The following is a 17,613-nucleotide window of genomic DNA, read 5'->3' on the forward strand; positions in this document are numbered from 1 at the left end:
CCCGACACCGAAAGAGCCGATCAACATTAAGGTCTTCATTTCTCGCGTTTTGCGTTCAAACGTTTCTTTGCGCAATCCTTAAGGCCTAACCACACGTACGCTTGCCGGCGCGCCAGAGCGCGCCCCCACGCGCCTTGCGTTTGCCGCGCCTCGAGAGCAATGGCGGTTCGAAGCCACAAGACGGGCGCCGGCATGTGGGCACTTGGCTCACTATTAACGCGACAGCGTTAAGGAGCTCGTGTCGCAGAAAAGCCGGTGTCGTCGGCGTCGGTGTCGGCGTCCGCGGTGTTGGCCGTGAGCGATAAATCCCGGCAGGCACTTCATGAATAAAAAACAACTTGCAAGATGGGCTGGGTGGGAATCGAACCAGGCTCTCCGGAGTGTGAGACGGAGACTCTACCACTCAGCCACGAGTTCCGTGCTTCAAAGCGGTGCAAAAGCGCCTCTAGTGAATGCGGTGTTGCCTTAGAAACGAGCCGTAGAAAGTTATACTGCGGTGTATATCGGTAATTATGAACATGTAACTTACAGAAGTCGCAGTTACACGAGTAGGGAAGTGCGTTTCCGCTACATTTCTGTTTTCGCTTTGGTCGACATCGCCTCGCCGTTTTGCGAGGCAGCCAGAGCACCGATATTTGTCTGGAGAAGCCGTCTGGGCTTGCGCCCCGAGCTTGAACCCGTACGGGCTGTCCTGCACCATGTGGGGCAAGCGTGATCGAGGCGCGTGGACGCGAGCTACCGCGCGCCGCCAAGCGTATACGTGTAGTTTGACCTTTAGATCGCTTCTCGCGCTTTTGTGTGAACCCGTGAGTTTCTGGCCCGCGCGTCAGTTCCTGCTAGAATGCAATTATCGTGCGCACTTTCTGGCAGTTATTGAGTACGTTTAATCTGTTCGTGCGCGAATTGGAACCGACCGCGGGCGTGGGGAATCATGTGACGTGTTCCACTTTTTGGGATGACGTCTCGGCTTCGATTCAAGGCCTCTGAGGCCGCGGTTCGACGAGGGCTGAATGTTAAAAAAAAAAAGAAAGAAAAGCCCTTGGATGCACCGTCGGAAAAGGGAGGGGCCAAAAGAAGCATGCCACCTTCCACGATGCTGAAATGAACGAGCGGAAGATCGCATGAATGAAGGAATGATTGTACAAGTGACTGAATAAACCAACAAATGAATGAATGAAAGGATAGATGGAAAAATGAAGGAATGATTGTACGAGTGACTGAATGAACCAACTAATGAATAAATGAACGAATGAGTTAATGAATGGACGAATGGGTGAACGAAATAACTTTTGAGTGAGTGAAGGAGTGAATGAATGGACGAATGATTCAACGAATGAGTTTAGTGAAATATTGAATGAACGGACGAAGGAATAAATAGTAAATAAGTAAGTAATGATAAATGTGCACATGAATTAACGAATGAATGAGTCAAAGCATGGTTAAATTATCGAACATTTAGCGACTGACGGAACAAAGTCATCAATCAGCCACTAAGAGTGAGCGTACAATTGCTGTGCCTGTTTGGGATGGGGGTGGTGTGAGTTCTCGTAAATAGACGCAAGTGTAACGAGAACATGGCTATTGCAACACCGGTGATTAGCATTCTCTTCGTCCGTGCAATATAATGAGGCACCATTTTCTCAAACGGTCTGTTCGTTAAAGGGGTGGAGACATCAAAATTTTCGTTCATGCGTTTGTTGATTCAAACGTTGCGTCATGCTTCAGGGAGCACGATACACACAGCGGGATTCATATCTATCCGATAAATAATTTAATAATAGCATTATTATACCGAGCGATTTCGGTTTCGGTTTCTGGGCTCCGGGGGATGCTATGACGTCACAGAGGAGGAAACGCAACATGGCTTGGTCACGTGGGCCACAAAAAATGGTGACGTAAAACTATGCTGCGTCGTCTGCTCGCGCATACGCGTGCTCTGCCAGCAGAGGTCAACTGGCGATTCGAAGTGCATGTCGCGATTATTATAATTATTGCGAAGAGCGACAACAACGGTAAGAAAATATTGCGGCTTGTGAGGGTCGGTGATTCATTCCGAAGCGCCGTAAGCTTTAGCTTCGAAGTGAACCGGAAAAGGCCTAGCCACGACATCGGCGGCGCCGAACGATCAGAGGCGGTGAAGCTGCCGTCGGTGCACAGAGTGACCACTCCTCGGACGCTGATTGGCCGCCTCGCCGTACGGCTGCAAATTGGTCCCGGGCCCCTGCTCTCTACGGCTAGGAAATCTCGCCGTTCGCGAGCAAAACCGCCGTCGCACGGGGGCCCGCGAACGGCAAACGGCGTGCGGCGAGTTTCCGTGCCGGTAACGTGGACGGGTATTGAGAAAGGCCAAGCGAAGGAGAGACCGCTCCGAGCTGCCGAACTATGCGACTATGCGAGGAGAGAAGCGGACAACACGAACGCCGCATATCCTGGTCCCTTTCGGAGTCGGCCGGCTACTGTTTTACACTAAAACGTGCAAAGGCCCGTCGGCACGGCAACTCGCCGCACGCAGTTTGCCATTCGCGGGCCGCCGTGCGGCGTTCGTGTTGTCCACTTCTCTCCTCCTGTGTCCGTGTCTGCACGCCTTACCCCTTCTTTGCATTAAGGAAGGATTTCTATATGCCTGTAGCTCGGTCATAGCGGAGGCTATGCTCGGTCGCTCGGCTCAGCAGGCTCCGTAATCGGCATTCCATCGCTACTCATCATACGTCACGTTTTTGTGCTGGTGTGCTATGACGTCAATATTTTCGTTCCTCCTCTGTGACGTAGTAGCTGCCGCGCTAGCGATGGGTCTCGACTACGAGAAGGAGTTTTTAATGACTTTTTGGAGCTGAATTAAAATTATTTTGAAATGTTTGCAGCGTCCGATACCTCGTTCTGGGTGTCCTTGCATACGGAAGCAGCCTACAACATGCTTTTTATAGCCTCAAAATTTGGTGTCCCAACCCCTTTAACACAATAAAGCAAAATGTGTCACGCCGTCTCATACTTCATACGACTTTCGTAAAGGACGACGGACTTGCGGGCGTCTTTGCGACTCGCTGGAGCGTGCAAAAAAGAAAAAAGAAAAAAAAAGGGAGCTTTGCGGAGAGAGGTCCACTTTTCCTTGCGCGTGTCAGGCGCGGAAATACTTCGAAAGGCACCGTCTCTTATTGTACGTAATGTCTGGATTGTTTCTGGCCTTGCAGAATTCTAAAAGACGTCTCGTTCCTCTTGGTCTAAGCACTTCGTCGACTGGAGTGCGAGCCACCCCAATTTCGAGATGAGGTATTTTTCGCTCCAAACGCGACGGAATCGTTCTGCAGCGGGAAAGAAAAAAGGAAACGAGAAAACAAAAAACAACAGCACGTGTTCCGGAAAGCGTGGTTCTGAAAGTTTCGAAACGTTTTACGAAACGTTCAAAAAAAAAAAGGGAGCGAGTACGGAACCACATGCGCGCGCGTGAAATTGACGGCTCTCTCTCTACGCTCGCTCCGGGCCCGTCGCGTAAAGCAAACGGAACGAGCGTGTGCCCTCATTTCTGTCGCATGCACCGCGAAAACTATGTTTCTGACAACTCGACAACGCAAAAAACGTGCGGCCTGGGCGCCGAAACAACCGGCTCGGAACGCCACGTGCACGGGAGATAGCGCAGGCCACACGTGGCTGTCATGGCCGCGAGTAATCGAGCGGGAGTTTGCGTGTTTGGGTGCGCAGCGGTATAGTTTCGAAATCACACTTAACATCTCGACGGGCTAGTAAAAGTGGCATATTCGCACTACGCGCCGCGTATACGGCGACAGTCACCGACAGAATCTCCACCCCCCTTCCTCCCCCCTTCCCCCACTTCTCCCTCCCCACTTCCCCCTCTCCCAACCCACCCCCTGTCAACGCTTTAGCTTGAGCGTATAGCCGTGTGCTTTGCGAAGCACATAACACGGTTTCCGCAACGTTGTGTACGCGGCAGCCACAATGCTGCTCCCTGTGTGGGTGGAGCTAGTCGCGTAGACGACGCCTGCCAATTGAGGACGAAACCGATGGGTGAGTCGCACGCGCGGAGGCTTTGACGTTAGGGTTGTGGTATATATATATATAGGCAGCGTAAGCGTATGGGGTGACAGAATGGAGCGGGTGCTGAAAAGAAGGTCAAGCGGATCAGGCGAAGCATTCGGCTGGTCTTATGACGGGAGCGCTTGTCGGGTTGAGCGAACATTTGCGAGTTGAGCGCATGAATAATTTGGGCACACGTTTTCACCGGGAAACAGCTCTCTATCTCAACGCAATCGCGTATTCAAGCTTCAAAGCTACGGATACAGCTCTGCATGTAGTACGCGCGTGTCACATTTAGTCCTGCTGTCGTGGGGTGCACGTTATTGACCGCCGAGACCGAGAGAGAAAGAGAGAGAGAGAGAGACAGAGAACAATACAGTTAGATTACGGGTTTAGGCGCTTTTGGACAAGTTGATAAGGAAACTGAAGCTTAGTGTGGGCTCAGTGTACAATTTTCACCCGCGACGCTCCATGGTGAGTCAACTCTCTGTTTGACGTTAGTCATTGGCTGTGCCCAGGCTACAAACGACGTCACATCTGTAGTTTGTTGAGTAGAAAGCTAAGCGCGAATAAATTAGACAAGGACATAAGGAACAGTCGTCTGTCACGAATAAATTAGACAAGGACACGCGTAACAGATGAGGAACAGTCGTCTGTCGCGAATAAATTAGACAATCACACGCGTAACAGGCGAGGAGCCGTCGTCTGTTCTACGTGTGTTCTTCGACTAATGTATTGGCGCTTAGTTTTCCCGTCAACATGTCAGACCGAATATGTAGCTCAACGGTTAGCCACGTCTACGGATGCGGGCACTTCGCGCAATGTCTTCAATTCTTCGCATATTCCCACAACCAGACGATGAGCCTTTTTTTTTTTACCTCCGACACAGTTGGAACTAAACTTCTTCTGGTAGTCCTGTTGCCCGCGCTGTTTGTTTGCCAAGTCGACGTTCAAACCCACTAGTTCAAATCATTAATCTTCGAACGTCTACCGCACGCACTACTCACCAAACCGAACTCGTTCTGCGCGAAATATTTAACGAAATATACTCACGTGCAGCCAGAATCTGCAGATTGCAAGGAAGAAGCATAGGTAGCTTCACTTCAGGATAAGAGAGTGGTAAGCCGCATGATGAGGGTAAGCCATGTAGTTGTGCAACAGAGGCAGTGCGCAGTTTCGTAGTTGGCAGCGCGAAGTAGGCCCATTGTCCGGGTAGGTGATCATTGTTGCAAGGACACTGTAAATTTGTTGAAGCATGGAAGCAGAATTGGAAAAGAAAAGGTAGAAGAGTAAATCAACGAATGAAAGAAGGACGGAGCGCAGGCGTGGGTGAATGAATGGAGCAAGGAAAGAAAGAAGAATGAAGCGGAGAAGCCAGACAACTTGACGACGTGACTGAAGATATTCGCGGCGTGTATCCTTGTCTCCTCTTAAAACCACACTAAACCCATCTCATACATGTCATCGATCTGCTAAGCTTGTTTACGCTGCAACCTAAAGCTTTGATATCACGCAAAAACAAGACGCGATAGCGATAGAAAGGAAACAGAAACTTAGAAGGCGAGTTGGAAGGCATCACGCCTCACTTTGCTCGGTGAGGCCCGGCCAGAAGTCCCGGGGAATTACCCGCGGTCTGGCGAGCCCAGAGCTCCGGTCGACATTACATTATCCGCCCGGCAAACTGGGCCACTTCGCATAGGCCAATTATCCGCCCGCCTGCAGAGTCCCGGCCGCGGGCTCGGATTATCTCGTCTGGCGTTCCTGACCGGATATGTCTGAGGGTGGAGAGGGAGTGGGGGAGAGGGCGGCGGCTGCGGCTTTGTCGCTTGTTCGCCGCCGCCAGTGGGAGCAGCGATTGGTCGCTCTGCTTCCGAGTGCGGCAAGCCCTTTTCGCCTTGGCTTGCCAAACGGGGTCGACCGATCCGCCGTTCGGCGCGACTTCCGCCCGGCGATTCGCTCAAGTGTAAAACCCCGCGCCGCGACTTAGAAGAGGGGGCATTTTCGCGGCCGAGAATGTGGCGTCGTAGCACTTGGCGATCAAAGGACGCAGTGCCGCCTGCATTTTGGGCAGTACGTAGCGCGAGAACCTTTGGCGTAGCCTTCGACGTAGCGCTCGAGCGTATAGACTTGCGTAGGGAGGCCTACCATGCCGTAATGACGCTGGAAGCGCCGCCTCGACGTGTGACGTTTCCGCGTTTCAGTGCGAGAACCAGCATGATGATTATCGTTATCGACATCATCATCATGATCGTCGTGCATCGTCATTATACCTCATCTCATACTGAGCGCCGAATGGGCGATGAACATCTAGGAACACAAATGCCCCAGAAATATATGAGGGGAAAAGGATTTGTCTTAAGGCACTCTTCAAGTTTCCAATGTAAACATACGCCGCAATTGAGATAGATAATGTTGATTATCAAGCTTAGTGATGTATTTGTTGCACTATGTATTCGCAATATCTCTCTCTCTCTCTCTACTATATATGTATATATATATATATATATGAAATTTGGCTCTGGTATTCTGTATGATATCGTATGCATATAACAGCTGTAAGGATTCACTTCAACTCGCGTCATTTTTTTCTATTCGCGCACCAAGTTAACGTGGAGGACAAGCCGCGCTGACAGTCTTGTCATCGATTCCTGTGCCTTAAATACATATAATCTTGCGCTACGCGGATATAAGTCAACATCGTTCTTTTTATGTTCCAGTTCTACGTATGAAAAGGCTTTACTCATTAGCAGTCGATTATGCGCGTCGATAGCCGTAGCTCTCGCTAAAATCGGTCGCCCTGTCCGAGCGTCCCAACCGAATATGCGCGCGCATATATTTTTTTCGTAGACAGATGATGATGATCATCACGATGATGATGATTAATCCTCAAATGACACAAATCCACTATGGGGGACAGGTCACGAATCGGGTGGCAATATGATTGAAAAAAAAAATAAAGCAGGTGGGAGCGTGTCCGCCCGGCTTTTCTTTTTTTATTTTTTCCCCTAAATTTAGCTAAATTTAGCGATAGACTCATTTTTCATTCACCATTATAAATGCTCGTCTAAAATAGGCATCCCCGTCTTTGACCTCCGACGCGTGGCGGACGTTTCAATTCGCTGTGTCATGCGGGCCTACAAAGCCGCCTGTTGCTATTCATACATATCCTATTGGGACGTCAGGCGATATTATTATTCTTTTTTTTTTCGTCGGTAACCTTCTTTTCTTCCTGTCTAAGGGTCCCTATTCTGGCGCCGTGGTGGTCATTTGCATCGGGTTAAAATCCGTTTGCTAAAGTGGGCGAGGCCGATGATGATTAAAGTGAACAGGAGGATAAGCAGTTATTAAGCACATGCCCATAATTTATGAGCGTTCGGGGACCATCAGGACATGCCATCTCGTTTTTAAAGTCTGCTTCGCGAAAAGAAATATGTGTGTGTATGTGATAGAGAGGGAGAGAGAAGGAGGAGGAGGAGGGTGTATGGTGGTACAGGCGCTAGCGTAGGACATTGGAAACTGCAGCTAATTAGTTGCGTGCGCTGTGTAATTGAAGAGAGAAGCACGGCGGAGGCAAGAGGAGAGGCAGTGAGAAAGTACGCTGGACACTGCACAGAAATAACGTGCGCGTAAATGGATCGGCCAGAGATGGAGCGATTGCGGTGGTTATTGGGAAAGGAATGGAAGGGAACAAGAAAAAGAATGGAAACACAAATATAGGGTGGGTGCTGCAGAAGTTACCAAATGGGACGGAGGGTGACAGTGATATAGGCGCATCTGCGGCCGACGCGGAACTTAGAAAAAGCGTTAACACAAATAATAAGGTGAAAAGAAATGCGCGCAAAACTGCCGAGATGGATTGGGCATCCATCTCCCGGACTTATTACAAGCACGAACGCGACGTCAGAAGCAAATGGGCGTATTTCGATGCGCGTCGACACAGGCAATTAATTCCACGTGCTTCGACGTTTACTAAGGCTGGAAAGATATTCTGGGTTGTGAAGGAGGGGGCGACGGGTGGTAGTGAGCAGACGATACTTAGTAGAAAAAACGGAGAATAAAACAGACGTGGGCGTCGTTTTTAAACAGACTTACGATCCCATATTGAAGGAAAAACGAACTGAAAGGCTGTACGGTACATCAACTTTCCTAATCCGACTGGAAAGTTGTACGAGTGAAACCGACGAAAAAAAGAAAGCGTGTGGAATAACAGACTTTCTGGAGAAGAAAAAGAAAAGACCTCGGAGCCGGGTGCTTGGATCACTCCGCGCGATGAAAGAGAAGAGAAGAGAAAGCAAGGGTAGGGAAGGCAGGGAGGTCAACCAGAACAGCATCCGGTTTGCTACCCTACACTGGGGGTGGGGGAAAGGGGAATAGAAAGAGGAAGAAAGGGAGAGAGTCAGCACTGAGTACATGTGGGAGGGACACCTTACACAATGACACTATAAGCGGTCTCTTAAGCCCGTGCACTTTAAGTACCGCACTAGTGCACGAATCGCTTTTCGAGCCAGTGACGGTTGTGGCCACGGTCCGAGTATCTTTGACTCGGTGAATGGTCTCGAGTCTAGCCCGTGTAAAGTTGCCCGCAGAGGGAGGCGGTGGACATCGTAGCGAGGGCAGGTACACAATACGTGTTCGATGGACTCCTCGCACCCACAGGAGTCGCACATCGGGCTCTCGGCCATTCCCATACGGTAGGAGTATGCGTTCGTGAACGCCACTCCCAACCACAAGCGACACAACAAGGTTGCTTCGCCGCGGGAAAGGCTAGGTGGCAGTTGTAGCCGTAGCGTGGGGTCCAGTTGACGTAATCTGCAATTGAAGCCACTTGATGTCAGGTAGGTTGATAGTGATAAAAAAAGAATACGGCGACGTTGCCAAAGGAATACAAGGTATCGAAATTTTAAATTGGTTTCGAGTTGATGGGACGCACTATAAACACAAGCCGCATTACCGCCGCCTTCCATTAAGGATATCTCCTAGGCTCACAAGCGGACAGCATATAACACCAACTAAACAAAAAATTGCTCGGCGGGCAGAGGAACACAGGAGGCACGGTCGCAGCTTTGTCGCTGTATATTCATCTGCCAGGATATGTGGAAAGGGACACTGTACCAGGTTATATCTTCTTTTTTCATATCTTACCTTCTTTTCGATATCAGATCGAAATGATAGCGCAGCTTAGAGTGAAATTACTCTTGCTATGCTTCGTTTCGTCATGGGTTCGTTCTGTTTCTTCATGTCCTACCGCTGGCAGTTCTTGCACGGCGAAAACAAAAAACGTAAAAGATAAGAAATGCAGTAGATAACTCACACCTGTACAGTGACTATCGTCTATGGGGCTTTATCCGCTCAATCGCTGGCGTTAACGAAAGCTCTTGCTTTTTTGTATGTTTTTATTAAAGTGCCTTAGTTCGGTGTACTTACGCTTTTTTGTTTTTATTCTCTTTCTTGTTGGTAAATCGTACACGCGTGTCATTGCTATTAGAAAGTGTTGACATCGCTCGCTTGATAAGACCCGTTCCCAGCTCTTCGGTGGCGTCAGTTTCGCAGCGATGATTGCAATCAATAGTTGTGCAGTGACTGTAATGATTGCGTCTATTGTGCGGCAAATGTGTTTGTTTTCACGCCGTCATTGTCGTTATCTTGCAGCCGACGAACGTAGGCAGTAAAAATTAGTTATTTTCTTCTGAGTAAGCGCGAAAGAAATTGCCTATTTACCGAATGTTCGCTGTCCTTGTCTGTTCGATTGCTCCTAAGAATGTCGGAAGACACCAACAATAAATGAGCAGCAGCTGCACTTCCGACGCAGCAACGTGATGTCGCCTTTGTTAGTTTGGCTTCGGGCAGCTTTCTTCGAAACTACGGACGTCTTACTCGGCGTAGGTTTCCGCCTTCCTCTAGTGAGCACGTTCAGCCACGCGAGGTATCAAGATGCGAACACATTGCGCGTGGTCTTGGGATACTGGAATAACCAGGCGCCCGATTCAAATGTAGTAATGCGCGTAGATCGGAAGCGTAACAGCTTGTAAAAAAATTTATTGTAAGTAAGTGAGCGACCACGAGTGTGGGGTGATGTAGCGTCTGCACGAAATAACACGTGACAAATGGGGCTGGCCATGAGCACCGATATTCCCACATCGTATTACGACTTTCTTGCCATGTAGAAAGCCGCGCTTGTTCTGTTCTCGCTGAATATTTCACGCAGACCGCGCTACATAGACACCTCTACCCGCAACAACGAACAACACAAAGTAAAAGAACAAATACAGTAAAAGCTCGTTAATTCGAACCGCAAGGGGAAGCTGCTTCAATTCGAATTAACGAAAGTTCGAACTAACGAAAGTGAAGGAGAGCAACAGTACACTGCGATTTGGAAGCCGTAGGACATGTCAGAAATTTGGCGTGTCAGAAAGTGATGGCGTGTCCGCGGGCACACGCCATCTTCAAGTCGAAGCTCTGGGTCCGACTGTGCCACACCACCGATGTCCACCAAAACGAACGTTAGCCGAGGCTTAACACCATCACAATGAATCGCGACGGCCGATACCTCCTAAGCTGAAAACAGAGGTGCACAAGCGATGAATACTGCCGAGACAAAGACCCTGAACATGTGAAGGTGGCGAACGCCCCGATTCGTTGGTTCTTGATTGCAAGCGCAGCTGCGACGTACTTGGTTCGCTGTGTTTTGGTGCTTGCCGTGCCATCTCCGCACAACATTAGCAGCTGTACAAGATTTGCAAAGCCTCCGAGATTCGCAACGGGCAAGAAGTCTCGGAGATTACGTAGAACGGAGAGGCGGCAGCCGCCGCTGCCTTCTGGCTGACCCCGCGTCGGTTAGATTTTAACGCGATAGCGTTAAGGAGCTCGTGTCGCAGAAAAGCCGGTGTCGTCGGCGTCGGTGTCGGCGTTTGCGGCGTTGACCGTGAGCGATAAATGACGGCAGGCGCTTCATAAATAAAAAGCAACTTCCAAGATTGGCCCGGTGGGAATCGAACCAGGGTCTCCGGAGTGTGAGACGGAGACGCTACCACTCAGCCACGAGTTCGATGCTTCCAAGCGGTGCAAACGCGCCTCTAGTGAATGCGGTGTTGCCTTCGAAACGAGCCGTGGAAAGTTATACTGCGGTGTATATCGGTAATTATGAACATGTAACGTACAGAAGTCACAATTACACGAGTTGCGGAGTGCGTTTCCGCTGCATTTCTTCTGCGCTTTCCGCACACGCAGAGCCATCTTGCGGCAAACACAGAAGACCCCCTCCTCTCAATGTACGGCGCTGCCTCGACAGGAGGCGCGCCGCGCGCGCATTGGGACCGCTGCCAGGCGCGTCGCGGGACTCCCTCTCCCCTGACGACGCTTCGCCGTGCTCCCGGTTGCAGAATCAAGCGCCGTTCCTTTCTTTAGATTACTATCTATCTCTCTGCCCGTGCCGATCACGACGTTTGGCGGGCGTAGATCGTTTCCCTTCTGAGACACCGAGTTCTTTGGTTCGTTCCGTTCGCTCAGGCGCACGTTTCGTTGCCGCGCCGAACGCTGCGTTGCTCGACGCTCACCGCGTGATAGGTGGGCGCTAAGTCCGATGCGGGGCGCATCGTCAGTGATCGCTGTGCCGTAGCGCATTGTCTTATACCCCTTGGCGGGTCGACGGGAACGCTGCCGCGTCCCACTCTTGAAGGCGAAGCTTAAGCGTCCTCCAATTTTTTTTTTCCGATTTTGCCTTCTCTCGCCGTTCTCTCCGTTTCGGAGGCAATACAGCTTTGTGTGTAGGCAGTAGGCGCGTTTCTCTGGCCGTGTGCCAGGCGAGCGTAGTTCGAATTATCCGTGAGGGAACCTTCTCGCGTTCGAATTAACGGACTTTTTAATACATAGACTTCTGTGGAGCTTGGCCGGACCAAATCGTACAGTTCGAATTATCCATAAATTCGAATTATTGAAGTTCGAATTAACGAGCTTTCACTGTTTAACGAACGGCTAAAGAAGCGGTGGTGTTCCAAGCAAACGGCCGTATTCGATTTTTCTTTTTTTGCTGACATTTGGCATAGACGAAGCAAGGATTAAAAAAAAAAAAACGTAGCTGTGCACATAAAGACACAGTTAGGCTGGGTGTCTTGCGCAAAGCTATAGCGCAGGGGAAGCTGAGGAAATCATTCCTATTCCTCCGGGGATGGCGATGGGGAGAAAAAGAAGAAAGAAGAAAAAATAAATAAAAGAGAAACGAAAGCCGAACAGATCACGACTTGCGCCCACGTGCCGACAGACATAGCTAGTGTCGAGGAACATCATTATGCGCATATATAATGCGTTCAACACGCAATTCGCACTTTACGGTCGAAGTTCTGGCTTCGCACGCACCTTTCGGTCCGAGCTCCTTTGATCTAGGCGCGTGGAGGCAAACACGACAAAAGAATCACCGTCTTTTCGCAGAATGCGCTCGACTCTATCACGAGGAGGCGCGGAGCTCCGTCAATGCCTACCGGGCGGACCTTTAATTTAATAAACCACGACATGCGCCCGTCTTTCTTCTACCCCCGCCCCCCCCCCTCCTTTTTTTCTTTTTGGCTCCAATATATTTTTTTAGCTAAACCATTCGAAGTGGGCGGCTAAGAAACGTCGGGTCACTTAAGAAAGCAGCCCTTTGTTGCAGATTCGGTTTAGCTTGCCCGCGGGGTTGTCAACGAAACGCAACTGTCGTCTCGGTGAAAGATTGCGACGCCGATCGTGTGTGACACTTCCGAATAAACCATGGTTAGAGTAAATAAACCTTATATACCACTGATGGCAATTCCTTCGATGGTGGGCGTTGATTTGGCAGCTCAGATTGGGAGACACCTGCGCTCCGTTTCACGCGTAGCAGGGAATGCCGCGGAGCCTATGCACAAGTAGTGCGGCCACAGAAGTGTCACTCAACCCCGCTAGGAGCGCAGATGTGTTCCTTTGATCTGCGACGCTTCATGCGAAATAACCTACTTCATATCCGTTAAGAAAGTGCGACTTGTTGACCGTAAGGTTGCGCGAAGTCGCACGTCATTCCGGAACCTTCGATGCTTCCGGTACGCGACGCACTATGTTTTTGGTCGCGAGCGCAGGCGCTGCGCTGCGGCCAGTGGTCGTAGACGCGTGTCCCTCCGCTTGTCTCCACGGAGAACAGGTTCGGGCCCGCGAGGCCTTTCACGTAGAAAGCGCGTCATATTTTGTGCCACGACAGTGCGAGCCTTAATGTTACGTCGAATTGGACGATGCGTGCCCATACCTTTATTTCATATGTGTCAGACTTTCCTTATTGGCCTTGAACGGGGACCATTGAGAGAACGGGAGCATTGAGACTTCGCAGAGTGGCCTACTTATGTGTATGAAGCAGAGTGTACGATCCTAGGCGTGCGTGTGTCTTATGAGAGAGATGCTTTTTTTATTAATTCGGCAGTATGACATGGATTTACCGTTACCAAAGATTCTGTCTAGAATCTTTGGTAACAGCAAACTACAGTTGCTCACTGAGGTTGGTCGATTTCAGGAAATGCTGTAATAGACCTAACCCTTTCTGGGGCTTCGCGAGGCATGTGGCCACGCTTCGAGTATTTTCGTAACCGTCAATGATCTCTAATCCAGGAGCCATAACGTTGTTGTGGAGCGGAGGACACTGGTCGTCATAACGCCCTGACAAAAAAAACAACCTTCCTCAAAACTTTCATAATTATAATTTCATAATTTATTTATTAGTAAAAATACAGATAATTGCATGTGCGTAGTATGCATGAGGAGGCCCCATAGTCAAAGACTGTATCGGGACCTCCTGGCTGCAGCTTGAGTCGTCTGTTGTACGACCACTGTCGATCGCTTCGAGACTCCATCTTCCCGTTAGCCTATCTCTCTCTCGAGTGATTCTGTATGTCACGTTTGTCCCATGGAGTAGCATACGAGGCGTGCGATGAGACAAGCGCTTCAATCGTCCACTAAAGAATCTCTTTCTCTGTCGCTTGCGCAGGGTCCAAGATTCGGACGGCGGCTTCTTCGAAGACTTCACCGCCCTCTCGTGGAAGCAGGAGAATCGGCGCCTGCAGGCATCACGAGAGGTCAGTTGTGGCATTGCTCTGATTTACCGTGCTATGAGATAGTAGGTATGGCAACTACTTAGGACGTCGTGGCGAACGCTTCGTGTTGGAAATTTGATGCGGTCCGCACACTTTACGACACTGGAATGGGTGGAGACGACCGCCCATAAACTACAGTCGCAGTAAAGCTAATTTTGTTGATGTAGAGAAGGAGTGACTCAATAAATTTATACATTTTTTTATAAATGAGTATTTGCAATCAAGAAATTATTCCTTTCTTAACGACTGTTAACTGCTGTCCTGGTTTATACTTACTTACTGTTAATTACTTCTATATAATGCTACTACTACTACTACTACTACTACTACTACTACAACTACTACAACTACTACAACTACTACTACTGCTACTACTACTACTACTTCTAATAGTAATAATAATAACAAGGAGAAGAATATAACACTATTACTACTACTGCTACCACTATCACGCTTAATACTAATTGCTCTTAATACTGCTAACTAGTTCTGTAGCGCCACTTCCAAAACACAATAAGTAACTCTACAACTAAGTTTATGAGTTCGTGGTAATAATTATTGATTGCTTCAGCAAAAAAGACGCGACTAACAAACCTAAATTAGAAATACATCGCTGTCTGTTGCTCCGTAGAAAAACATTAAAAAAATTAAATGTATATTTGTATGTGTATACATCTCACAAAACGAGATACAGGCAATTGATCTATCTCGACAGGTCATCGTCAACATTACCTGCTGTTAGCAGCACCTTTCCCCGAATCCTTCTTCTTCGGATTGAAACGAGTGTTACTGTTGCCTTACTGACTAACCATTCTTTGTGTTCAGTTTTAGATCATTTGACTATGTTTTCATTGCAATGATTACATACCAACGAAGTGTTATTCATGCATCCCTATTGCATTTCTCTTCTGCAATTGGTGTTTGCTTTCGTGTAAGTCATACCGCCTTTTTACAGCCCCTGCCTCATCTAACGCCTTCGCGTCCCCCCTCCCTGTACCTTTTAAGGTTATAATAAATCAAATAAATCAAATGAGTGCACTAAATGAAAAGTCAAGAAAAAATCAATAAACTATCATTGCGCTATTTGAAAATTACGAACAAAGTGGGCTTCTCTGTATGGGCGCTGCGTAGTGAGGCATTGCGCATTCCGCGCACGCCGACGAACAGAGAAGCGTGATAAGCAGGGTGTCGAACCGATCCAGAAATGAAAAAGAAAACGAAAAAAAAGAACAAAGACAGAATCACACCGAAACCAGTAATTTTTTCCGCGATCATGGAACGGAATCCGAAGCGCGAAGTTTTTGCAGGAGCCGTTCCGAACGGGCAACGACCGCAGGTCCGGTCCAGTGTGGCCGACGCTGAAATCGCACAGCATCAAACGATGCCTCTTGCGACATTTCGACGCGGCGCGCATTGCGTTGCCTAGGGCAGTCGTCACGTGGATCGCCACGGGGGATCTCATTGGTTCGCTGAACTGATACGAATGGTCGACTCAACTGCACACTGCACGCGGAGTCGACGCGCCCTGTCTATAGACAGATGATCGCTGGCGCGGCGTCGTTGGGTAGGGTAGGGTAGGGTAACGTAGGGTAGTATTGGGTAGGGGTAGGTTAGGGTAGGGTAGGGATAGAATCATCATCATCATCATCATCAGCCTGGTTACGCCCACTGCAGGGCAAAGGCCTCTCCCATATTTCTCCAACAACCCCGGTCATGTACTAATTGTGGCCACGCCGTCCCTGCAAACTTCTTAATCTCATCCGCCCACCTAACTTTCTGCCGCCCCCTACTACGCTTCCCTTCCCTTGGGATCCAGTCCGTAACCCTTAATGACCATCGGTTATCTTCCCTCCTCATTACATGTCCTGCCCATGCACATTCTTTTTCTTGATTTCAACGGGATAGAATAGGGTAGCGTAAAGTAGGGTAAAGTATGGTAGTATTTGGTAGGGGTAGGGTAGGGTAAAGTAGGGTAGGATAGGGTAGGGTAGGGTAGGGTAGGGTAGGGGTAGGGTAGGGGTAGGGTAGGGGTAGGGTAGGGGTAGGGCTTGTGCTCAGGCCATCTTACACGTTCAGGAACAGTAGCGAATTCATTGCGCTACCCGATGTCGCGTATTGCAGTTTGTGTTGCGCCTTCGGTGACCGCCGTTACCCACGCAGTTGTCGACTGCGGCTTCGCGTAAATTTTCCGCGCCACAGCGCAGATAGCGGCGACATAATTAATTGAGCGGAAGAGCGAACCAGCGGAAGAGCAGCTTATCGAGCGCCTATGTAGAATGGCTCGGAAACATTTTATGCGCGTTTTCACGGTGTTCTGAGAGAACTGCGTCGTTCATCAATCTTACACTTAGAGGAAATGGGAGGGGGGGAGGCACGTTAGGGGGCTAAATGAACATTGATAAGCGCATGTTTTCATGCCTGTTGAGAGGAGTTGCACGAAACGCTTACAATGCTTCCTGATGCCCCGGGAGAGCCAAAAAAGAAGGCAGAAATTCTGTAGTTCTTTTTTATTCACTTGGGTTACCACGCGGCATAACGTCAGTACGAGACTAAATATAAGCATGCAGGCCCATTTCATGGAGGAATTTCTGTGCTTACCGATAACGGGGCCATGTTACGGTTGTCCATTACAGAAAGTTTCAACTGTGTAGGTTAGCTACAACAGCGTTTGCGGTAAATAATTATGCAAGAATGCCAGAGCTTTACGAGCGTATTTTGTGAAATACGTAGGAAGTTTGCCTGATCTCTTGAAAGAAGTAGACATGCCGCGAAGATACCATCTCGAGGGAATCGAAGCACCCACACATCCGATGGGTGGGTGTTTCGACAAAGCTTCAAAAGCGTCAGCTGATTGCGGGTCTGAGCAAATAAGAAAGAAAGAGAAACCCCGTAAGCAAGTTCTAGAAAGCGTTACACGGCCGTTAAATGCCACGTTTTCCAGTCTCGAGCGAGAACTGTACGTGGCACCATGTTCGTATTAGGTGGAAGTAGGGCCCACGTTAGCGGGAACATGTGCGGAAGCTTAACGTTTCTGGTTTTTGAACATGAATTTTTTTGAAATAATTACTAAGCCCTCGTTTTCTTCCCATTGTGATGCGTTATGCGAGGTTCGTAGCAAGTTCTGTCGGTGTACTCTGTGTGCTAAACGGGTCACCTTGCTTACAGTGAGTGAAAATAAGGGGCGTAGTATGGACGACGTGTAGGCGAAGTTAATATCTTGCGGGTTGATTATGGCATTTGCAGCACACTGCGTACGCAAGTGGTCCCGGAGAACTTCGAGCGCGCTTTACGAATGGCGCACAGTGTATAGCCCACTTTATTGTGAGAAATGTAACAGCTACTGGGATCAAATCTTATTAGAAATGGGGGGAACCTTGTGGCCTAAAGGAATGCGAAGTGTGTGTGTGTGGGGGGGGGGGGGCAATTAATTGCAGTTCTCGTGCAAAGATTGCTTGAACGAGTGCTCGAGAGCATCACGCGGCCGTGAAACGCTCTT

General features: G+C 49.1%; 1 protein-coding gene across 6 annotated transcripts in view; it reads left to right on the plus strand.

Moving 5' to 3' along the window:
• LOC139048842 (BAI1-associated protein 3-like) overlaps positions 1 to 17,613 on the plus strand; it is a 567,324-nt gene that overhangs the window by 324,463 nt on the left and 225,248 nt on the right. For all 6 annotated transcript variants that reach the window (XM_070523709.1, XM_070523713.1, XM_070523710.1 and 3 more), the window contains exon 3: positions 14,012 to 14,099. In XM_070523709.1, the coding sequence (XP_070379810.1) occupies positions 14,012 to 14,099 (88 nt within the window). The remainder of the gene's footprint in view (positions 1 to 14,011; positions 14,100 to 17,613) is intronic.

Source organism: Dermacentor albipictus, chromosome 8 (genome assembly GCF_038994185.2).
Source record: "Dermacentor albipictus isolate Rhodes 1998 colony chromosome 8, USDA_Dalb.pri_finalv2, whole genome shotgun sequence".
NCBI lineage: Eukaryota > Metazoa > Arthropoda > Arachnida > Ixodida > Ixodidae > Dermacentor > Dermacentor albipictus.